Source organism: Dermochelys coriacea, chromosome 9, assembly GCF_009764565.3.
Source record: "Dermochelys coriacea isolate rDerCor1 chromosome 9, rDerCor1.pri.v4, whole genome shotgun sequence".
NCBI classification, from domain to species: Eukaryota; Metazoa; Chordata; order Testudines; family Dermochelyidae; genus Dermochelys; species Dermochelys coriacea.
In genome coordinates, this window is record NC_050076.1 from 92936989 (window position 1) to 92962494 (window position 25506).

Sequence of the window (25506 nt, forward strand, 5' to 3'; positions counted from 1 at the left end):
CTGCACTTTAACAGCAACTGTAAAGTATCTGAAAAGAGAGAGGTTTTATATACAAACATGCTAATACTATATTCATCATTAGGGTACTGTAAAAAGACAGCAATATTAAGAGTTTGCCATCATGGAAAGGGATAGCGATAATATTTATGGACCTTTTTACTGGTAAACTAACACACTGTGCATTGAACTGTGATATGTCCAAGACAATATGCGACATTCAACATGTACATAGGACCCTGTCAAACCACTCTTGCAATTCTAACTCAGGCAAGACTCCTGTTGAAGTCAACAAGAGGGGGGATTTATTTGGGTAAAGCCTGTAGGTTCAGACCCTGGATGTTCCTCAGCTAGTGTGAACTGGCATGATTGTATATGGAGCTTCCAATTTACACCAGTGGAAGATCTGGTCCCTTATTCTTAGGGATGGCAGAAGGCAAGTAGAAGAGGAAGAGCTTTTTTTGGCAATAATAAATCTGACTGAATGGATGAGGTTTCCTTTTACTCAGATTTGCCTTCACGGCACAAGAGAGGAACTAAAAGACGCATGAAGAATTTTTTTAAAAGAGTTATTCACTGATTCAAATTTAGAACATACTTCCTACAAACAGCACAGCAGTTCAATAGAGACAAATCTCTTAAGTAGCACTCATTGTGCTTAGACTTGTGACTGATCAGAAATTCACCAAACTGATCCAACATGGAACATGAATTGCCTGTCATGTCTTGCAGCCTATAAACAGATTTCAGATTTCTTCCCAAGGTTTCTGTGATAGCGGAAACTGTATTGTCAACCTCCTCCCATGGAAGCAGGAACATTTTTGCATTTGAAAACAAAAGTTTATGACTTAAGTTGGTTTTCAATTGGTATTCTTGTATGTGGAATTTCATAGGGTGCCCTTACACAAAGCACAATTAACATATCGTTTTGCTGTACAACATACTCAACCAGTTTGCTTAGAAGGTTGTTAAGCTTGATTCTCCACTGCCAGGTACTTGTGCAGTTGTTTATCCCTGTGCAAAGTGAGTATAAAATGCTAGCAAATCAGAAGTCCTGCCAACAAATACAAATTCAATATGCATTGTTCCATTAAAAAATAGTTCAACATACAAAATTACTGCACAATATTCAATGGATAACCAGGACCTGCTTTTGGACAAGGTCTGGGTACAATCATGCAGGTGCATTACTGAATTTATATCTCGACTTTTCTAGACAAAAAACAACAAAAAAAAAAAACAAAAAACCCCACCACATCTAGGTGCTTATGTAGCCAACTGAGAGCAGAGAATTCAATCACATGCATGCATATTTGGTAGTCCAGGCAATTGCATTGAGCCTTTGTTGGCAGCAGAGGCGGGTAATCAGCCTCCTCAACCTCCCCACCCCCCGAAAAAAAAAAAAGACAATAGATTGGCTCAGAGTTTTTACTATTCCTGGCCAGTCCCTAATTTTGACTTTCCCACTTCAACACACACAACTTCACCACTGTATGAAGCCTGGGACAGTTATAAAGGGGCGGGATGAAGTTTTATCTTTAGCACTTGCATTTGACCATGACCATAATTTTTTCCTTTCTTCTCTCCTTGACTATTTTCATCTTGCCTTGAAACCCTGAAGTAACAAGAAAGAAGGACGCAAGGTACTGAACTCACTCTTCTGGAATTAATACCGCGGAATAACAAACAACTAGGAAGAGAGAAGGAAAGAGTCCACGTGCCTGAGAATTCACCTCTAAGTCGCCGGTTCCACTGAGGCCCAGTCAGTACCAATCAATCAATGAAAGCTGCTGTCACCAGACAGCTGTTTGGCATCTTTGCAGAGTGAATGAGCGGTTTAGTCCTGTTCTTAGTTGATGAATGTTTACATTAAAAAAAAAATCCAAAAACAAAAGAACTGCCTTTGCAAATGGCAATAATTGGTATCTTTGTTGGGGACTGAATAGAGGGTGAAATCCCCTCTTGCTCCAAGAGGTTTGAGTATAGTGAGTGGAAGACCATAACATACCTCTGCAAACAGACTTTCAGGGCCAACTCTCTGGTACATCCAGCTTTCTTTGGGTGCAGCAGAGATGGAGGGCTGTCACAGAGCCTACACTTCACCCTAACCTTGGACCAGAGAGAGAATCAGGGGCCTCAGGACTGCTCTAAATTGTGCCAGCTGTGGACTGCCAGAACATATTCTCTCTATCTGACTCTCCTCAGCCCCTCTACTGCAGGTCACAGGTTGGGAGGCATAGGTGCTGGCTCTTCTGAGGGACTTCCCCACACTGTGGAGAGGGTGGGAGGACGAGGAAAGTTTCCACTCCCCTTGCACCATCAGAGTAGCACAAAAGGACTGGAGCAGAGAATAGCTGGCAGCTTCCAACGACGCACATCAGGCACTTCTTACAATCACCAAATTTACTTTCAAATGAAAAAATTATTATAAAAGAGACAGGTTTGTACGCACACAACTATATACAAATCCTTCCAATGTGTAAGAAAGGGTCCATGGTGCCAAAGAAAGCTCAGGCACTAGTTGACATTATCTAATTAATGTTTGCAAAGCGCTTTGAAAATGTAAAGCACTAGATAAGAGCTTATTAATTATTACAGATATCAATAAATGCTAAGACTGCCTGGAGCAAAGGAAAGAAAACGAAAATAATTGCAAACATTGGATCCACTTGTTTTCCAGCTCAGCTGACCTAGTGAAATTAAGATATTAAAATAATGAAGAAAATATCAAGCACAACTCTTAGACCCAACTGTGTATAAACTATTAAGACAGGGTTAAATAATTCATTCTCACTATGTCAGATACTCTTATCCCATCCAGGCAATTCCAAGTTAGCCCACAGAGTGTAGAGAACTGACAAGGTCCCCCACAAGACAGCCTGCTGGCTTCTGAGGAACTTGCACAAGAACTACACTTTCTCAAATGGCTCATCCCAGAGGTGGTTACAATGCACTGGCCTGAAGCTGGTGACAGGATGCCACACCTGTTGGAAGATTATGTGGTAATGCGGACAGAGGTCTCCATGCAGCTCTCCGGAGCCTTTTCCTTCACTGTAAGTGACACCATGCGATGTCTCGCACCCCGTGGCCCACCAGATTTCTTTTTTTGGTAGGATTCAGATTTCAGCGCAGGTCTGCACTTGTCTCTCCTTTACTAAGCTTAACCTTTTTCATTCATTGTGGGAATTTTAGCAGAACCCCTTTTGATCTTCGATGGTCTACACCACTTCCAGTTCATTCTTGATTTTGGTTTCCTTTCACTTCATCTGACAAGATCCAGGGTTTCTCCTTTTTCCAGAGAAGGTGGGGAAACCTCTGTGAGAAGAGACTGTTGTTGACATCAATGCTCTTATGCATCTGAGTGTGAGTTTCAAGAGTGACACACAGTGGCCAGAAGGAGGTTGTTACAAATGAAACATCCAGTTGCAGACTGTGATTGATTGTATTTATGGGGCAAGAACAGAGCTCTATCTCCAAATGCTTTTCTGTTTTGCTGGTCTTAGTCCCTCCACCCCTTCTGCCAATATAAGTGACAAGTGTTGGACTCACTAGTTCTTGCATAACTTTGTAATGCTGTTGTAAGACAGCACTGTGGGAGTTATCTATTCCTATCCCTAAAAATAAAGACAGTTCACCTACGTAATATATCACCACATTTATTAATGACAACATAGCTCAATTACTTTATAGCAACCCCGGAGACTATTATTTTAAAAGAATAGGTTCAACACTGCAGCTCCTGTGTAAACAGCCCTGGTTTTAATTATAGGTTTATGATATATTATTCAGCTAGTAGACGTCAATATGTTGTATTGAGCTCCAGGTAGGGTGTGTTCCTTGGTAAACAAAAGGAGATAAAGCTGGAACTCAAGCTGTGCAGAAGCTCTTTTGTTGTAGCCGTAGGTCTTTTGTTTAATAAACACTTCTCATTTAAAAGCCCTACGATTTCATACATCATGAGGTCACTGAAGCCAATGGAACTCTTCGTGAAAGTGAAGGGCTAGGAGGAGAATTCCTCAAATTCTTCTTGGGCAAATCACAATTGGTTCTTACATTGTTCCCACTCTTCCAGCAAAACAGAATCTCAGGTTCTGAAGAAAAGATCGTGATACCTGAGCCAAAACTGAGTCATACTCTACCCAGAGACGTCAGTGTCTGCTGATCACCCCAAACTGCCTCAGCGCTAGGGTAGCAAGACATAGCAAGTCAGGACAGAGTGGGGGAATAATAGGCACCTATATAAGACAAAGCCCCAAATATCACAACTGTCCCTATAAAATTGGGACATGGGGTCACCCTACTCAGCTCCCAGTGCACTTTACTCAGAGGACTTCAGAGACAGAAGCAATTTTGAAGCCAATCACAATGTACAGAAAAGTCAGTATTAAAAGCGGCAACAAAAAAAAATATCAGGGCCAAGGTAGATAGAAAGTCCTCACAAAAACTCTAAGTCAGATTCATAGAGATAGAGTTGCTCAGGATTTAAAGGCAAAATACACCAATAGGTGAGCTTTGGGCTCATGTTATTCCTGCTAGAATAAGAACAGGCTAAACAAGCTTACATTCCCCTGCACAGTGACGAGGAGAGTTCAGAAAAACCTCTGTAGATTAAAAACAAATAGAATGTCCCTGGGAAGGTCCGATATATACACCACCACCACCTCTCACCTCTTGCCTTCTCGAGTGGTTTTTTTATATGCTTTAAGGAGCAAAATGTCCACCTGCCCTGATTCATAGAGGTCTACAGACCCAAATACAGAACCTCTCCATGGAAGCTTCTCCATCCCAAGGGCTCACATAGCAGCAAACGGAGGGAATTTGCCTGGGGAGAGGAGTTTCCACAGAGTTTTTTTTTTTTATTTTTGCCTTTCAGGCTTCTGTGAACAGTAAATACAACATCTGAAAGGCTCTTAGAAGGAAGACAATATGGATAGTGAGCAATCAGCTGTTGTGACCTGCACAGGATGTGCCATGTTTGTACTTCTCTCAGAGGATAGACACGACTTTGTCTGTACAAAGTGCAAGCGGGTCTCCATATTGGAAGAGAAGTTTAAAGGTCTAGAGAGCCAAGTATCAACCCTGCGTTGCATCAGAGAAAACTTTCTGGATAGAAGTCAGCATTTGGTACTGCAGACACAGCATGCTGAAGAATCAGAGAGGGTAGTGCAGAATGGGGAAGAAAATTGGCAGCATGTGACCTCCATAAGTAGAAAGAGGAGAACCCATGTACCCCCAGTGCAGATGGAGGTAAGAAACCATTTTCAGGCTCTCTGCACAGGTACTACGGTGGAGAACAGTTTGGAAGAGTCATCATGGGGGTTCCACGACCACTACTCCCAAGAGGAGGAGACGGGTGGTGATGATCAGGAACTCCCTCCTAAGTGCAGAGGTAAGTGGAGAAGTGGGATACCAGGAGGAAACATAAGGAGGAGGGTGCAACAGGGGAGGCCTCCTGAGTCATACTGAGAAAGTAGGGCAATCAGCTAGTTATCTTAGGTGCCTGTACATGAATGTAAGAAGCCTGGGAAACAAGCAGCAAGAACTGGAAGTCCTGGCACAGTCAGTCAAAGAACTATGATGTGATTGAAACAGATTTGGTGGGGTAACTCACATGACTGGAGCACTGTCATGGATGGGTATAAATTGTTCAGGAAGGACAGGTGGAGGAGAAAAGGTGGCAGAGTTCCCTTACATACAGTGCAACAATATGATTGCTCAGAACTCCAGTATGAAATGAGAAAAGCCTGTTGAGAGTTGGGTTAAGTTTAGAGGCGAGAGCAACAAGGGTGATGTCGTGGTGGGTGTCTGCTATAGACCACCAGACCAGGAGGATGAGGTAGACAAGGCTTTCTTTGGACAACTAACAGACGTTTCCAGATGACAGGCCAGGGTTCTCATGGCGGACTTCAATCACCCCGACATCGGCTGGGAGAGTAATACAGCAGTGAACAGACAATCCAGGAAGTTTTTGGAAAATGTTGGGGACAACTTCCTGGTGCAAGTGCTGGAGGAACCAACTAGGGGTCATGCTCCTCTTGACCTGCTGCTCACAAACAGGGAAGAATTGGTAAGGGAAATAGAAATGGGTGGCAACCTGGGCAGCAGTGACCAGGAGATGGTCGAGTTCAGGATCCTGACAAAAGGAAAAAAGGAAAGTAGCAGAATACAGATCTTGGACATCAGAAAAGCAGACTTTGACTCCCTCCAGGAATTGATGGGTAGGATCCCCTGGGAGGTGAATATGAGGAGGAAAGGAGTCCAGGAGAGCTGGCTGTATTTTAAAGAAGCGTTATTGAGGGTGCAGGAACAAGCCATCCTGATGTGCAGAAAGAATAGTAAATATGACAGGTGACCCGCTTGGCTTAACAGAGAAATCTTTGGTGAGCTTAAACACAAAAGGGAAGCTCACAAGAAGTGGAAACTTGGACAGATGACTACAGAGGAGTATAAAAATATTGCTTGAGCATGCAGGGGCCAAATTAGGAAGGCCAAAGCACAATTGGAGTAGAAGCTAGCAGGGGATGTGAAAGGTTACAGGAAGGGTTTTTACAGGTATGTTAGCAACAAGAAGGTGGTCAGGGAAAGTGTAGGACCCTTACTGAATGGGGGAGGCAACATAGTGACAGATGATGTGGAAAAAGCTGAATTACTCAATTCTTTTTTTGCCTCGGTCTTCACAGACAAGGTAGGCTCCCAGACTGCTGCACTGGGCAGCACAGTATGGGGAGGAGGTGAGCAACCCTCAGTGGTGAAAGAAATGGTTAAGGACTATTTAGAAAATCTGGACATGCACAAGTCCATGGGTCAGCATCTAATGCATCCGAGGGTGCTGAGAGAGTTGGCTGATGTGATTGCAGAGCCATTGGCCATTATCTTTGAAAACTCACGGCGATTGGGGGAGGTCCCAGACGCTGGAAAAAGGCAAATATAGTGCCCATCTTAAAAAAGAAGAAGAAGAATCAATCCAGGGAATTACAGACTGGTCAGCCTCACCTCATTCCCTGGAAAAATCATGGAGCAGGTCCTCAAGGAATCCATTTTTAAGCACTCGGAGGAGAGGAAAGTGCTCAGGAACCATCAACATGGATTCATCAAGGGCAAGTCATGCCTGACGAACCTGATTGCCTTCTAAAATGAAATAACTTGCTCTGTGGATATGGGGAAAGTGGTGGACATGATATATCTGGACTTTAGCAAAGCTTTTGATACAGTCTCCCACAGTATTCTTGCCAGCAAAAAAAAAAGTATGAATTGGATGAATGGACTATAAGGTGGATAGAAAGCTGGCTAGATTGTCGGGCTCAATGGGTAGTGATCAACAGCTTGATGTCTAGTTGACAGCCGGTATCAAGTAGATGCCCTAGGAGTCTGTCCTGGGACCGGTTTTGTTCAACATCTTTATTTATGATCTGGATGATAGAATGGATTGCACTATCAGCAAGTTTGCAGAGGACACTAAGCTGTGTTACCTAGGGAGGTGGTGGAATCAGGGCCGCCCGCGGTAGAGGAGGAAACGGGGGGCCAAGTGGGTCAATTTGCCCCAGGCCCCAAAGGGGGCCCCCACGAGAGTTTTCGGCGGCGGGTCCTTCAGTACCGCCAAACACACCCAGAGTGAAGGACCTGCCGCCGCTTCTTCCGCTCCGGGTCTTCGGCAACAAGGGTCCTTCCGCTCCATGTCTTCGATGAAGTGCCCCAAAGACCTGAAGCGGAAAGACCCCTGCTGCCGAAGAGCCCAGGCCCCCTGAATTCTCTGGGTGACCCTGGGTGGAATCTCCATCCTTAGAGGTTTTTAAACCCCAACTTGACAAAGAGTCTTGGCTGGGATGATTTAGTTGGGGTTGGTCCTGCTTTGAACAGGGGGTTGGACTAGATGACCTCCTGATGTCTCTCGCAACCCTCATCATCTTCTATGATGCCTCCCTCATGGCAGTGATGGTAAAAATGGAAGGATCTGTACAGTTATGGATCTCCTGCCCCGCCCACCTGTGCTTTGGTACTGCAGGCTGTCATGCCAGGGGTCCCTGCAGAATCAAGTTATGTGCCATGTGCGGGCATCCCTGCAATCCTGGTCCCCTTTTACACAGCAAAAAAAGCCAGACCAGTTCCACCACTAAGTGAACTTTCACTGCTGCACAGGAAGAGGACTGGCTTTTTTGGGACAGTAGTCATGGATTTGGGAGACTACTGTGGTTTGAGAGAATGATTTGGCAAGAAGGACTCTCAGCGCAGGACTCTCTCTCCTTCCTTTTTAAAATGCCCCAACTGCTAGGCCTTCGATTCAACACAACAATGGCACCTCAGGCGCATTTATTTATTTTACATGCTGATTTGCACTAAGAGAGTTCAAAACTTGCTTAGCTGAGCCTTAGCAAGACTTGGACATGAAACTGCACAGGCCTGTCTGCCTGTTGCCATCTATTTGTGGAGTCCTAAGTAAGACTTCCTAAATATCCTGAACATTTACCAGCATACCAGATAACTTCTCACACTTACGATGATGACCATACGGAGTTAACAATCGCCGATGATATTTTATTTGCCTAGGGAAGTTTGCAAGGCTGCATTAGTACCAGAAATGCAGCTTTGCTGTGGTGGGGGAATGTTTTTTCCTCGGGAACTCAATGTTCAAACAAGCTCCTTCGTGAGGTGAGCACCGACTGCCTTTTAATATAAACAAAAAACTCGCATTAAACTGATTAGCTGGGGGAGGAATAGAGATGAGGCTTGCGGAATCTCATGAGTCATTGTTTCCTTGTCTCAAAACATCAGTTCATTTGCTTCTATTATGTGTCGCAGATATGGGCTCTTAGAGGATGAAAGCAATTAATAAAAAAAAAAAAAACAGTTCAACAATTGTTCTGGAAAAAATGAAAATGGAAAGTAGTTTTTCGGTGTGTAAATACATTTAAATATGGGAAAAACAGAACACTTAATATGGCACAATGCTTGAGGGGCAGAGAGCGGGAGAACAAATGCAGAGCATTAGCCAAGCATGATTGTATTTCCCCAAAATAACAAGCTTCTTAACTGAGAATTAAGATTCAGTACACACACCCCACTTCCCCAGGCATACACTAGAAATCAAGGGAATTAAGCAAATACATACCCTCACCATCAGCTACGTACACTTCTTTTTTTCTACTTTTCATCCTGCCAGTACCATCCACAACACCTGTACCAACCATTACACCTATTCCTCCTTCACGTGCACCGGCCTACACACATTCATAACTCTGAATGTGATCAGGTAGGTCATCCCATGTTTATATGCAGATGGCATGTTTTTGTTGGTTGAAGGATAATATTTCTGAAGTATAAAGTAGGGAGCAGAAGACATCAATGGAGAAGGTAACAGTATTCAAGGAATCAATGGGAACTGCACTGCACAGTTAGTTTGTTGAATGCCCTCAGATGAATGTAGATTTTGATTAGTACACATTTTTAAGAGGATGTCATGGCTGCATTAGAGAGCGGGTAGGAGGAAGATGTTAGTCAGAGAGAGGAAGAAAGGGGAAATCTAGGAGATATCCAAGACCACCTGAATAGGGAGAGCGTTGAAGGTTCAACAAGAGAGGAACTGGAAGCGGCAGCCAGTAAGAGAAGTGAAGTGACAGAAAGGAAGCTTGCATAGTAGTGCAAGGCCCACTTTAATCAGAAACACAACATTTGATAAGTTTCAGAGTAGCAGCCGTGTTAGTCTGTATTCGCAAAAAGAAAAGGAGTACTTGTGGCACCTTTAGAGACTAACAAATTTATTTGAGCAGAAGCTTTCGTGAGCTACAGCTCACTTCATCGGATTGACAGAGCCAGAAGAGTACCCAGAAGTCACCTATTACAGGACAGACCCAACAAAGAAAACAACAGAATGCCACTAGCCATCAGCTTCAGCCCCCAATTAAAACCTCTCCAACGCATCATCAAGGATCTACAACCTATCCTGAAGGACGACCCATCACTCTCACAGATCTTGGGAGACAGGTCAGTCCTTGCTTACAGACAGCCCCCCAACCTGAAGCAAATACTCACCAGCAACCACACACCACACAACAGAACCACTAACCCAGGAACCTATCCTTGCAACAAAGCCCGTTGCCAACTCTGTCCACATATCTATTCAGGGGACACCATCATAGGGCCTAATCACATCAGCCACACTATCAGAGGCTCGTTCACCTGCGCATCTACCAATGCGATATATGCCATATGCCAGCAATGGCCCTCTGCCATGTACATTGGTCAAACTGGACAGTCTCTACGTAAAAGAATAAATGGATACAAATCAGACATCAAGAATTATAATATTCAAAAACCAGTTGAAGAACACTTCAATCTCTCCGGTCACTCGATTACAGACCTGAGAGTGGCTATCCTTCAACAAAACAAACAAACAAACAAAAAAAAAAAAAACTTCAAAAACAGACTCCAGCGAGAGACTGCTGAATTGGAATTAATTTGCAAACTGGATACAATTAACTTAGGCTTGAATAGAGACTGGGAGTGGATAGGTCATTACACAAAGCAAAACTTATTTCCCCATGTTATTTCTCCGCCCCCACCCCACCCCCCAATGTCCTCAGACATTCTTGTTAACTGCTGGAAATGGCCCACCTTGATTATCACCATAGAAGTTTTCCTCCTCCCCCCCTTCCTGCTGGTAATAGCTCATCTTAAGTGATCACTCTTCTTACAGCGTGTATGATAAAACCCATTGTTTCATGTTCTGTGTGTGTGTGTGTGTGAGAGAATCTCCCCACTGTGTTTTCCACCGAATGCATCTGATGGGGTGAGCTGTGGCTCACGAAGGCTTGTGTTCAAGTGGATTTGTTGGTCTCTAAGGTGCCACAAGTACTCTTTTCCTTTTGTCCTGAATGAGTTATTTTTGTCATTTCTGATTTCAGTGATCATGGAATAACAAGTCCTTCACCTTTAAAGGAAAGGAATACGTGTGGCACCTTAGAGACTCACAAATTTGTTTGAGCATGGGCTTTTGTGAGCTGCAGCTCACTTCGTCAGATGCATTCGGTGGAGGATGCAGTGGGGAGATTTGTATTCACAAAGAACATGAAACAATGGGTATCACCATACACACTGTAACGAGAGTGATCACTTAGGGAGAGCCCGTTGTTTCATGTTCTCTGTGTATGTGGACCTCCCCACTGTTTTCTCCACTGGGTGCGTCCAGTGGGGTGAGCTGTGGCTTGTGAAGGCTTGTGCTCAAATGGATTTGTTAGTCTCTAAGGTGCCACAAGTCCTCCTTTTCTTTTTGCGAATATAGACTAACACGGCTGCTACTCTGAAACCTGTCTTTAACAAGTCAGTATTGTTATGTCATAAAATTCAAAGCTAACACCAATTATTCTAATACATGTGGACACTAAGCACAATTCCTAGATTATAGAGCTGAGGGCTTTATATCCTTCTTCATATGTAAGTTTCCATGTAATCTTATCAATGGATCACACCTGAGGTTACAGAAACACCACACAACTGAAATTTTCTGCTGCTGTAAAGTACTTGACAATCACTTTTGAAGGTGGAGTTGGGGAAGGAAGAAGGGAGGGGGAATGCTAAAAATGCAAATGGGCAACTTTCTGTTTGCTTTAATGTCATGATTTAGAAATATATGCTTCATTATTATACTCTGGAAAATGCAACCTTCTAACTGCCATTGTATGATTTGATATAGTCAACTGCACAGAAGCAGATTTTCAAGCATACTCATTGTACTTCATTAATGACAGAAGCATAAATCTAATACAGCAACAGGATAAAACAGACACATAGCTAAAGAGAAATGTAACATTGCTTTCCATCTAAGCCACATATGTGCTAAGTGAATTTATGTAAAGAGTGACTGATTTTTTAAATTAAATTTTGAACAGCATAATATAGTTAATTATAAAGGAACAGGTTTAACTGTTAATGATAAAAGTTAACATGGAAGCGACCAGTGAAAAACAGATGCTCTTACTGTTTCATTTTAAGTTGAAAACAAGTAAGGCCCCGTCTTGATTAATTTTGCAAAAGCATAAGCTATGAAGTAATAAATATATCATTTTAAAAGTTTTCCTAGATACTGGATTCATTTCCATGTTCTTCTTTATACCAAGATGTATTAAATACGGTCATGGAAATATCCTATTAAACATGCTTAGAAGTATGAAATCCAGAGAGTAAAACTCCTCCTCATGGGAATCCAATTTAGAAATTTAACCTAAAATTTAAAAAAAAAAAAACACAAAAAACTGGTTACATGGCCAACATTTGGAACATTATGCAAACCAATAGTTATCATTTTAACCTTTTTTCAGAGAAAATGGCAGAGGAAACTGGAGAAAATTGTGGTATCAACTACTTTTATTCCATTCGTACTTCTAGGACAATTTGCATAACTGTCAGGATGAGTTAATCAGGACCCCCCCACACACCTATAACAAAAGAGGGCTGTAAACCTACCCAGGAGCTTGGACTGAGTGTGTGGAGGACCTTTGCTAAGTAAATGTGGGGTGAGGGAAGCAGAACACAGAAACTGAGATCAGACAAGCACAGAGAAGCAGAGATAAAAAGCAAGAAAGCCAAGCATAGCTGATGAGCACAGTATGACCCTGGAAAAAGATTCTGGGACTGTTGGTTACAGAGGCTTGGGACTATTATCTAAGAAACTGCTTGTTTTGTTCTTGGTTTCTCCTGCATTCAGAGAAACAGGACTTTGTATATTTGTAAATGAACAAGCGTGCATCGAACATACTAGACTCCATCAATTTCTATTCCTAGCTGGAACATCCCCAGTGTCTTGAACTTTGACTAGCCATATGGGTTAAAAAGGGACAAGAATATCAACTTTGATTAGGGATCATCACTTACTTCTGCCTTTCCTCCTAGCATTTGTTACAGCTTCTTAATGTTTTCAGGGTCTAAGACATGATGCATTTAAAGGCTACTCCTGGGTTCACAGTGAAACACGTACACCAAAGGTCCCCAAACTATGGGGCATGCCCCACTAGGGGGATACAGAGGACTATTCAGGTGGGTGTGGCTGGGGCCCATGCCAACCTAAATGGGGAAAGGAGGGAAAAGCAGCACCTCCCAGCTCTGCTTTCGCTCTCCTGGCGCCCAACTGGTGCTCCGCTTCTGGCCCCAGCCTCGCGCCCAGCCCCGGGGCGGACACGAGAGAGTGAGCGAGGAGGAGGGGAGCACAATCCTGAAAAGTTTAGGGACCACTGATGTACGTTTGTCATTTTGGGGTCTTAGATTGTAAGCTCTTAGGGGTAGACATCTTGGATGTCTGCACAGCTCTAAGCACACTGGAGACACTGATTTCAATTGGGGCTCTGAGCATTACTGTAATTCAGGTAAAGAGTAATCAAATCAGCAGTTTGTCACAGTATCTGCATGGAAAGTCAGCTAAGATGTACTTTTTAAAAACAAGGTTAATTACAGTAACACAATGGTAGGCATTTTAGTTGAACGAATGAATAAATGCAGAGTTTCTACAGGAGACAAACTTCAGGCACAACCTTGAATCTCAAGAAAAACAAGATCAAAACCGTTTATTACATTGGTAATCCAGTAGGCCAATGGTACATGACAAAAACAGTATTTAGTCCCGCAACGAATAAGAAGTACAACAGAGCTTGAAGGGGGTTACACAAAGTTTAAGACAACCCACTGTTAATTTTCAAAGAGAATTTGTTCCTTTGCTTAGTCACTGTTTTCATTATTGCTTTTCTGGCACATTATCGAGATAAAAGGTCACAATTCTGATGCGTTGTCTTCTGTCAGAAGTACAGGTGAGTCACAGAATGAAAATAGCACTTAACCAGTTACCTTTTTATTGTCGTAAAGTTACACCTTTTAGAGAGTTGCTCCATTCGGTTTCAGGCTCCCACTCAAAATAGACAAGAAATCAAAATTAGACCGGCCTTAACTGGTCACAGACTACACTGTAGAAGATCACAGTATAGCTTGGAAACAGAATTTCATCTGCTCGAATCTAGCTCATAGCAAAAATGACCAAAAGTCATTACCACTTCATGGTGGTTCAGTGGCCACATAATTCAATGAGGTGTCCACATGGTGGAATTTCCACAACTGGCATCTTTGCTGGTAGTCTGAGCGGAGAGGGATCACATACTGATTGATCAGGTATACAGCTCTCCTCCCCTTCAATTCAGGGTTGACACACTTTGGTAGGGCAGTGTGTTTTGCCACCACATATGCTGTGTCTGTTCTCTTGTGAAAGAGAGCTTCAGTCCCAGCATCAAAATTTACAGACAATTGCTTCTGCTGAGGGCCTCAGTCTCAAATAGGAAAATACTCAGTGGAGCAGGAATTGATCTGAAGTACTTCTCTCTTCCATGCAGAATATATGGCCTTCACCACTACCTTCCATCTTTGCTCGTCTCCCACTGCAGTTTTAGCTTCAGTCCTGCTTTGATTGTGTTTTTCCATGTTACCCTTGGTCTACCTCATCACCTCTTGTCGAGGGGCTTTTAGGCCAATACTTGTCTTATGTGCTCCAGGTCCTCCCTCCATGTATGTCCTATCCAACCTCCATTTTCATTCCATTATTTCCTGACCTATCAATTTCTATTTTCTCCTCCTCCTTCAATTGTGATTTTTTTTTGTGGACATCTGACAGTCAGGATTTGTCAAAGGCAGCTGTTCGTGAAAACTTGGGAGTTTAGATAGTAAGGTTTTAATAAGTCTCCAAGTTTCAGCACCACAGAGTAAGACCAACGTTACAATAGTACTAAATATTCTAAGTTTAGTCTGGAGGGCAAGATTTCTGTTTCCCCCAATTGGCTTTAGAGTTACAAAGGCATGTCTGGCTATCACTATTCTGGCTTCAGTGTCTTCGTCTGTTCCATCTGTTATACTTACAATGCTGCCAAGATACGTGAAATAGCAAACCACTTCTAGTTAAATCTCAGAAAGTGTTACTGGTGTTTCTTGTTATGTGCATCTCTACTTCAATTTATGAGGTATGAGAGGCATGGGTTTAGCTTGCAGGTAAGGCGGCATTCTTTCCCCCACCTTTCACGCTTAGACCCCAACTGGGACACCTTCCCACCAAAAAACATCCCAATCAACCGCCCTGCCCTCCAGAAATGGAAGGCCACTGCATTTCTCTATCCCCACTAGAAGGGGATGACTGATGCTCCTGGAAACATTCCTCCTTCCTCCTCTATCCCAACCAGACATCATTCTAAGGGAATAGTAAGGACCAAATCTCCAAAGGTTCATCTTTGTCCCCAACCTTAGTTCTGCTACATATAGCACCACCATGGTCCATTTATCCTGCTTCAATTCTCTCAGAGCTTTCCCTTTGAACAGCAGAACACATCACCAGAAATTCATGGCATTAGTACAGAAAAGCCTTTACTGACAGACACAGGACTGGATTTGGACCCCAGCACTTGGCAATATTTCCTTTCTGTATGCACCATTCAAGCCTAATTTGGCCTTCACTAATGCTGGCTCTTGAAGTGTCAATAGATGCGAAGATGCATTCAGTAACCTAAAACTGAAAATACTGATTTTATGAACGTAAACTAGTACTAGATCAGAGATAACGAGGGCTAAACAGAGTGCCAATTGCTCTGTGGGATTTTAAAAATGTATATAGTTCAGAGGCTTGACCTACCCCTTAGAGATGTATCACTGGGGATTTTATAGGAAATCTACTCTGTTTGTTTCTATGTCCCCCTATGCATCCAATGCTAGAGCGTACAAATGCCTGGTGAAATCATGCACAAAGATGTAAAGCTGTGAACTTTTTTGCTTACAGATTTACACTGAAAGTTTTAAAAATATAAAATCAGAGCTGGTTTGCTGCTTTGTGCACGACTTGCATGTAATACGAGATCAATGGCATTGGTACTTTGCCTAATCCTCAAAAATTAATTGAATATATACCATAAAATGCTGTCCAGAAAGAGTTTAGGGCAACATATACAGAGCAGTAAGAGAGGCATATTCCAGTTCTCACTCTGATGCACCCACTTGTCAGTTTTTCCCCACAATCACTCTTGGGCTTTTTTCCATAGAGCTCCCTATGCAGGAAGCAGCCTCCCTGAACTAAACTGCACATGTCCACATTGAAGGCCGTCAGAAAAGACCCTTTGTGACATACAGCTTGCCTCTGTCTTTGGACAAAGATACTGGAGTCAGCAACATCCCTTCTGGAAGGCTCCGAAAGTACTCTACCTTAAACCAAATATAACAAGATTAATGCATTTGCGAACAGCTGCCAAGCTAAAAGCTATCAAAATGCCAATAACCGCAAACACTTACTGTCCAGCAGTTCACTAAGTGAGAAGTATATAATTTTCCTCTCTGTTTTATAGCTATGGAGCACACGCACATGCACACACACCCTCCCCCACAGAATTTCAGACAGAAAAACCTGCCATCCAGTCAGTCACTTTGCTAGTGCAGTATGACAAACTGGAGACTGTTAACTAACAATCTTGTACTATGTGGATGAGGTAATATCTTTTACTGGACCAACTTGTGTTGGTCAGAGAGACAAGCTTTCGAGCTTACAAAGTTCTTCAAATATTACCTCACCACCTTGTATCTCTACTATCCTGAGACCAACTCTGCTGTAGCACTGCATACAAGCTTGTATTATGTCCATTTAAGGGGTTTTTAGCAGTTTCAAGTAAAATGAAAGTTACCCACCCCACAAACATTTTACACTCCCCCCCCCCCGACTTCAGCATACACAGACTGTGCTGTCCACATATTAAAAGCTTATTTACATCAGCCAATATTAGGAGATAACAGACAAGAGGGAAAGAACAAGTCTAAGAGAACAATGACAACTGATAAACCCGAATATTGACATCTTCCTGCGTAGATTTCACGACTCTCTTTTAGCAATTCTCGGTCTAAACTAAATGAAGTGATCTGAACCCCAATTAAGCTTGCTTATTCCAATTTCTGAATGTCTCTCATACACCTCTGCAGTCATTTTAAAAAGGAAGGATCAGATGAAAGTTTAGCCTGTGCAGGACACACAAAAGAAAGTAAAGTCGACTTATCTAAGTAATACTACAGAATAATTTTGGAAAGTTCCTGGGTTTTTGACTCCATAATTCCCAACTGTCTCAATGAGCCATATAGCTAGAGACCTGGGCAATATTTTGAAAATGTATAGATACAACTTGTCTTAAAAAAAACAAAAACAAAACCAAAATCTATTCATGCTATCTAATCAGCTCTAGTTTGACCGTCCTGTGTAAAACTAAATTGTGTTGTTACCAGCAATTGTTCAAAACCCTGTTTAAGTACTGAAAACCATTAATATAATAAAATGAAGGCAAACTTCTAAATGCCAATTAAAATATTCCCTTGTTGCACGATTTACAGTTTTACACAAATAATCAGGAAACAAGGAAAGGGAAAGTGCTAATTCTACAATTCAGGATAATTTCAAAGCCTACAGAGTATTATTTAACAAGAAAAGGGTCTATGGCTATTATACACTGACAACGTGTGTCACATTAACCAATTAGCTTGGATGTTACTCTGACATGAACACTGGACTCTGTAATACAAACGCAGCCTACCACGATTTAAAATATAACTTCATGTTGCTGAAGTACAAGAAGGCTCCCAGTAGAGTATATAGTGCAGTATATACTTTCTAAGAACATAAGAACAGCCTTACTGAGTCAGACCAAAGGTCCATCTAGCCTGGTATTTGGTCTTCCAACAGTGGCCAATGTCAATTGCTTTAGAGGGAATGAACAGAACAGGTAATCAAGTGATCCATCCCCTGTTGCCAATTCCCAGCTTCTAGCAAACAGAGGTGAGGGATACCATCTCTGTCCATCCAGACTAATAGCCATTGATGGACCTATCTGCCATGAACTTAGCTAGTTCTTTTTTGAATTCTGTTGTAGCCAAACAGGTCCAGGTATCTGGCAGGTTAGCATAATTCTTATACACACAATGCACAAACTAGTATCCATCCACAGATTAAGCTCTTATTGGGGCATTGCTGCATCTCCGTTTGTTCCGAGTGCACTGATCTTTAAAAACAAATCAAGGCATAGGGTCCCAAGACTGGTTTCAGAGTAGCAGCCGTGTTAGTCTGTATTCGCAAAAAGAAAAGGAGGACTTGTGGCACCTTAGAGACTAACAAATTTATTTGAGCATCCGATGAAGTGAGCTGTAGCTCACGAAAGCTTATGCTCTAATAAATTTGTTAGTCTCTAAGGTGCCACAAGTCCTCCTTTTCTTGGTCCTAAGACTGTAAGCTGTTTGGGACACAGACCATTGTTTTGTTCTGCATTTGTACAATGCCTAGCGGAGTGTGATCCCAGGTTCCTAGCCACCAGTGAAATATAAACAAATAGCTAAGAGGATTTCTAAAAGTCTGGCCATGCAGAGCAGAATGGGGCAAGTTGGGTGAGGATCCTATTTGAAAGCAGCAGCCTATACATTTTTAACATGCTTTTGGCCTTGTACACATTAGCCAAAGTTGGCCATAAAATCAGTTTAAACAGACCAGTTCTTACAGTGAGTTTAACACAGAGCTCATTAAGTCTGTTTGAGCCCCACTATGGATGTGGGCTGTCTTCTTTAAGCTCTTTTGTAACTTCTCAGGTTCTACCCCTCTTATTTTCCTTCTTTCAATATTGCTCTTTTCAGTGTCACATACCTAAATGGGTGTTCAGCTTCTTTGCTTTGCTCTGCCCAGTTGTTGTTTCCATGTCCCCCTACTCAAAACTCTGGTCTTACTCTCCTTAAGGAGGCCTTTTAAAAACCAAGATGTTCTGCTTATGAGGAAATAAAAATCTTATCAATGGACTACTTACATTTTCACTATGAAAAGCTGAAACATATTTAAGCTACACTTCTCTGGAATTTTTCAGTAACTCTACTTTTTTGTGACTAGCCAAGTATGGTAAGCAATTATAATTCCACAGAAATGTAATTTTAGGGTCTAGCGACCCGACAGTACAAACACCTGGATATAACATTGAGAATCAATGAAGCACAGCAGAGCCCTCATTTTCAGATTATAAATGGAGTAAAGTTAATTCTATATGTTGCTGTACCTATTCTGTTCATTATAAATCATATTACACGAGCAGCGTTAGAGTGACGATGATTGAGAAATAATTCAGCTAAAGTATTTACGTTTACTAAGCCTCGGTACTGGAATTCTTTATTAAAGAGCTCTGATATAACATGGGGGTACATATAGTGGGGAATGGGGATCTCAGAATGTCATCTTACAAAATAAATCTGCATTTCAAATAACTACAGTATCCTTCTCTAGTGAGCCAGCAACACTTGTCTTCCAGACTGGAAAAGTTAATGTTTCAGACATGAGATTTAAAAACAGATTTGTGGCTAATCTGAAGCTAACATGTAGTATGCTTCACTTTTAGGGCTTGCTCCTGAACATTAGTGCATAGGGGTGGGTGGGTCACAGTCTATCTTAATAGACTTCTGTACCTATTGTGCACACAAGTCCAAATAGTTGATCTACCATATTTGTGGTCGTAGTCTGCAGACCACAAGTGTGGGTACAAACAATCCAATTCCCACATCAACCAACAATTCCTTTGAAATTGTAGGAACAGGACACAAGTGAAACAGGAAAAGCAAAGTCACAAAGCACCTTTTAAAAAAAAAAAGTATAGGAAAGGCTATGCATTACTGTAATCTTAGGAAAAATGCTGCTCCACACAGAAAAATAATATAGTTAATACAAAAGCAGAATGAAACTCAGGATAATGATCTGTTAGACATATTTCATCCTGATGCGACTTTGGGTAGAGCCCCTTTCCTTCCAAGAGGATAGAAAATTAGAACAAATTCATTTCTTTCATGATTCGACAAAATATGAAAAGTGGGTATCTGTCATGGAAGAGGTAGTGATAACAAAACGTGGTCACCATTATGTTTTATTTAATAGTGGACAAAAGTTTTAAGGGTATTGCTTTAGCTGGCTTTCTCCCCTTAAATCTCACTTGTTCCTCCAGCACGTCTCCCAAACACACGCTTCAATGTATTTTGTCCATGATTGCACCATAAGAAATATCCAACACGTTCAATTAGCGGTGGGAGGTGGCTGAAAGCAAGAATTGTTTAGGAGCAATTGCAACTTCGCATTGTCACTGGCAAGAAAACAACAGGCAGTTCTCCTTTGCATCAAAGCTTCAAGGTGGTAAGAGTGGAAGTACGAGCAGGTCAGGATTACAGAAATCTTCTAGAGATATTGAAAATGTCAGTTGGGAGAAAAAAAAAAGTCAGTAAAAAAATGCAACAAGCCAAAATTAAAAAATAACTAAAAAATTGTTCATTATGAAATGGAAGACACCAACTGAATTTTCTGACCATCTTGCTACGCTGCTATGACATTACTCCCAAACATGCCTTTGTAGGAGATTTACTGCATTGCTTGGGAGGTTACTTTCATCTATTTGGTCTTGAGGCTTAAGTACACCACCCCAGCTGCAGTAGAATCCCTCAAATGCATTTGCCATGCTTACTGAAGCAGTAAGACACCATATTACATGGTTCCTAATAATTTTTCCTGGAAATGAATGGCAAGAGTCAGAAAATGTTTTGATGCAAGCTAATGATTTTCAGGGAGTTTGAGATATGTCTGATAGTGAAATTTTAAGAGTGCATCCTCTATTCTGTTGTTCTGATAGCTCACAGTTCCCATAAAATATTAATAAGCCACTCTCCCATATGCAAGCTCTTATGTAAGAAACATTCTCTTCCTGTTCTTCCACTAAAAATGTGGACTGTACACTCATGCTACTATGGCTGAGTAGCACAAAGTGCTGCTCAATTTGATTCCATGTTTTTAAAACAGAGCATCCACCCAGAGCAAGTAGGAATCAAATCTACTCGGTTTTAGTCCTACTAGAACGTTACTCAGCTTTTTAAACCAGTAACTTAACATTAGCAATGCATAATTTCGCTTCATAACTGACCGATATGTGTGTCTCAATTTCTGTGCGTCTTGTTAGCAGGTCAGAACTAAACTGTAAAAAACCCCAAACTTGTTGTACACATACAAGACACACTCCAATTTCAGGTAAAGGCTTCTCCAACTTTGCCAAGCTGAGGTTGATTATAAATTGTCACCCTTCGACCACATTACTAGTATTCAGCTGAGATGAGCACGAATCTTGGACTATTCACACACAGGCATTCAGAGCCCAGAGGCATTAACTTCTATTTTGTATATGTATACAGCACAAGAATGTTTTTCACTCCATCCACAAATATCCAGTCTCCAGTCTGTGGATATCAGATGGTGATGCTTGCTTTAGTCCTGCTTGCCTTCACGCCACTGGCGAGACCCTTCATTCCAAGCTACATAGACAAAGAGAGCAAGTACCACATGAACAGTAACTACAGCGACGATGGCAGCATAAAAATAGCTGTCTCTGTTGGACATTCCCAAGATACCTGAGAAGACAGACAAAAAAAAGCACACTAATTTAAAGGAATTCCGAGTGTTTCTATTAAGGCAGAATGACTTGCAATTGTTTAAATAGGCCCAATTTATTACATATTTATTATATCAAGGCTAGGACAGACAAAGAGCAATAGGTCAGAATTTACAGTTACTAATGAGACTTGACAAGCATGTTACAATTGGGATGCAAGATAATGAAACTGCTTTTTACCTTTTTCCTTTGAGGTACCAGTTAACTTTTGGAAATACAGGATTTTAGATCTTTAAAATATTCTACAAATATTCTTCTGCCATCCTCCACCATCAGACCTCAACATCCCTGTCAACTGAGTATTGTTTTCTTTTTATCGATGGGGAAAACGGAGGAGCAGAGGTTAAGGTATTTGCTTATGGTCAGACAGGGTCAATGGTACAGCCATGATTAGAACTTAGGATTCCTGACTTCCATGCTCAGGCCACTAGACAAACCACGCTTCCTCATCAGGAGTACTGTGTGTGTTAAATAAGTGAGAAACTATATGAATGGTTCCCATACAATACAAGATTTAAGATATTAGAGCTATTTCCAATACATCATTCTTTCCAGCCTAATACAAAGCATCATTGTTGGTAGAGCTTGTTGTAACTGAAAAGAATATCTTCAGAAAAGTCAACATATCAAGAAAATTGGAAACGAAACAGTTTTTTCTGAATCTTTTATTCCATTTCTATTCACAACCACAATGATTGAAGGAAACAATGTGTTTTTGGGAGGTCTTTAAACAGTCACATATCCCTTAGCTGCTCTTGTCTTAAGAGGGAAGTTCTATTTTTGTCTTCAGAAAAAGACAGTTAGGCAGCATCAGAAAGTTCTGCTGGTTTATTCATTTTTCCTGTTAACCAACCAAAGCCTGTCTCTGATTCTGTGTCAGCAATTTAACAGAGCCCCGGCTCCACAGCACAAGTTTCATCCTCAACCTTCAGGAAGGTGGAGAGAATGAAATTCTTCAAGTAACAAAATTCAAAATCTGAAGCTCTTAGTGTTTGAATGAAATGTTTATATTTATAAACATACTCAGCTTTTTTTTTTTTTTTAAATCAAAGACATGGAGCTAGAGAAGGACAGAATTATACCATTCTGAATGTCACTTGATGGCTTATGCTGTTATAAGAAAATCTTCACAGAACAAATTTCCACACGCATCAGCACTGCAGCCTTTCAAGTATTCTGTACACAGCTGAAACTCAGATTTTATACTCTGCATAAGCCACTGAAATAAATTTCTCGTTTGCACCCAAAATTTGAATATCACAACCTTTAATGTTTCCAGACCCATATTCCAAGAGGGTTCTCTGTCTAACTGAATGCATTCAGTTTGTGAAATGAAATGGGTACTAGAGAAAGAAAGGACAAAAAACTAGGATTTTAGGTATGAGGCTTTGTCTCTTAAAAATGTTCTGTTTAGCAGGAACAGAATTACCTTCAAATACATAAGCCTTTGAAGAGAAGTACAGCCCAATAGGTAATACGATCATCAGAGCTGTGAAGAACAGAAGCGTTCTTAGAGTTGATGTTAAGGAGCCCTCATTTCTGAAATGAACAAGAACAGCTGTAATAATACAGAAAGTCACATAACACAACATAGCGCATCAGCTTTCCTTCAAGGAAAGAAATACAAACTGTTGGTTTTAAAGAACTTTCTTTGCATTTGCTGTTTGGAAGATACCAGAAATTAAGCTTTGTACTCAAAGCTGGTATTTGAATATCTTATTGTTCAGAATTATTTTAGGGTCAAATTCTGCCATTAAACAGTTATAACAAGAAATATCAAGTTATTTTAATATATTTTAAAAAAATAATGCCTGCTAAAACATCAAAGGGACCTTTATCAACTTAAAAAAAAATCATTCTTATCAATGCTTTTTTACATGAAGCATTTCACAAATCAGTTCATGTTGCTGACTGTGTATCATTCTCCCCTTTTATAGTGGGGGTCTCTCCCATAAGCAGAGATGAGAAAAAAAGTTTGTAAGACTGAAAAATATGATTAGGACCATAAAATTGACAAGGATATTTAGAGGCAAGTGTAGTACCTAAAAACAATTTTCAACACTTAATTGTCTAAAACTCAAGTTCTCTTTTATTATTGCAATATCACTGCCGTTCAACACTATTTTTTTAAGTTTCCATTAATTTAAATTCCATTCAGAAAACAGGATGGAGCAAAAAAGTATCTTTATTTTAGCTGCAAAGAATTAAAGTTACAATATAAAGCCAATATTATAGCTAAACCTCTGACTGGGTACCTGAATTATAGACCCATGTCAGAACATCTCTAGGAACAAAGTTTGGTTGCTACTATAAAATTAACAGAGCTTGCAAAAAAAACAACAGTAGCAGGGTTAAGTACCATTTGGTCAGTAAAAACAAGGAAAAGAATGCCCTTAATCAACTGCTTTTGGTGTGTCAGGATAAGGGGTGTCCCTCTATATACACCAGTGACAACTTGTTTTTGCATTTGCTTTTGCTAGCTCTTACTTAGTTTGGGGTAAGTGTTTACTCCAAAATAAAACAATCCAACCAGCCAAGCAATCCGTGGCCTACTTCCAAAACCTACAAGAGTCAATGTCAGTGTGTCCTCACAGAGGAGCCCTTCATTTTGAAACTTGAAGGTCTGTCAAAAGCAAGTTAAGCCAGGGATTCTTAATACTACTACTTAGCACCTGCCAAGAACTTTTCAGTACCAGTATAAATACGTTGGTTAGGATGGGTTGGGTTTTTTTTTTTTTTGGCCAACATAATTATACCAGTAAAAGCCCTAGTGTAGATGCAATTATACTGGTATACTTATACCAGTAGAGCTTATTCTGATTTGGGAACCAAAATAAGCTAAATTAGTATAAATGCATCCAAACAAGGGGAATTTTCCCTGCTTTAACTACCCCAGTATATTGAAAGTAGCCCAATACTGTAGCGTAGAGAAGCCTCAAGACAGAGCTCAGGTAGCTCGCCCAAGGTCAAACAGCAGGCACCAAACCCACCCGTGTGCAGTGTATTACAGCTGCTCTCTCTAGACTGGAACAGGGCCAATAACTTTGGTGTGCGTCCCGTGGAAGGGGCAGGAAAGACGGACTTTCCCAACTCTCACCGCCCAGACGCCACAGCTTTCCGCACAACGCTGCGGCCCCTCCCCCAAAGGAAGCACCTGGTGCCTCTGAGTCAACGCCCTGCCCCTGCCCCGGGTCACGCAGTAAGTCGGAGCTCGAGGTTTCTCCTCCCTCCCTGCCAGCGCCCCAGCCCGGGCATGGAGCCGGGAGCACGAGCCATGGCAGGGCCGGGCGCTGTCAGGCGTCCCCAGCGGGGCCGGGCAGGCCCAAGAGCGAGGCCCGGTGACACCCCGGGACCCAGGGCAGGGGGAGTCCAACGCCACCGGCAGCCGCTGGGCCAGAGGCGGGCCCGGCCCCCGCCCCCCGGGGCTCAGAGCGGCTCAATCGGCCCCGGGGGCTGCGCTCCCCAGAGCCCCGGCCCGCGACTCACCCAGACCCGGGGGCTGGGGCTGGGGCTCCCCCTCCCCCCGCTCCGTACTCACTGCCCGAGCTCCGGGGGCGCCGCTTTATCGTAGCGCTCCATAGCAACGACCCAGCGCCTTCCTCCGCTCGAGCTACTTCCGGTCAGCTGACCCCCGCGCTTATCATGTGACCCGTCGGCGGCTGGTTCTCAGGCTCGCACCGCCCACTCGGGGCCGTTCCAAGGGCTGCTCAGGCCACGCCCCCCACAGGGGAGCGGCTGCGGGCGGGGCCGCGCTGGGCGGTCTGCGCTCCCCAAGCCGGGGCGTGGCTGCAGGCCCCCCCCCTCCCGGCGGGGTGCGTAGCTTCCCCCCCCCAGCGCTGCCACAGCACCCGCCCAATACAGCACCTGGAAACCTCCGTGTCCCATTTTACCAATAGGGAAACTGAGGCTCGGGGAGGTCTGCGGCGCTGCTGGGGACCGACTGAGACAAGAGGGCGTGAGGCCCGCTAGGTCCTGTGCCTTAGCCCCAAGAGCAACGTGACAGCCTCTGTCAAGCGAT

The 25506-nt window shown here is 42.3% G+C and overlaps 1 protein-coding gene and 1 long non-coding RNA gene across 2 annotated transcripts; one reads left to right on the forward strand and one right to left on the reverse strand.

Moving 5' to 3' along the window:
• Positions 1 to 10689: 10689 nt before the first annotated feature.
• On the forward strand, positions 10690 to 11300 carry LOC122455707. Its single transcript, XR_006274136.1, has 2 exons — positions 10690 to 10833; positions 11237 to 11300. It is a non-coding gene; the product is annotated as an uncharacterized LOC122455707 (long non-coding RNA).
• Positions 11301 to 19147: 7847 nt separating this feature from the next.
• VMA21 (vacuolar ATPase assembly factor VMA21) lies at positions 19148 to 25166 on the reverse strand. Its single transcript, XM_038417299.2, has 3 exons — positions 25027 to 25166; positions 22918 to 23027; positions 19148 to 21447 (listed from the first exon to the last, which is right to left on the reverse strand). Exons 1-3 carry the CDS (start codon positions 25065 to 25067, stop codon positions 21305 to 21307), a joined length of 294 nt encoding a protein of 97 aa, XP_038273227.1. The 5' UTR covers positions 25068 to 25166; the 3' UTR covers positions 19148 to 21304.
• Between the last annotated feature and the right edge of the window lie 340 nt (positions 25167 to 25506).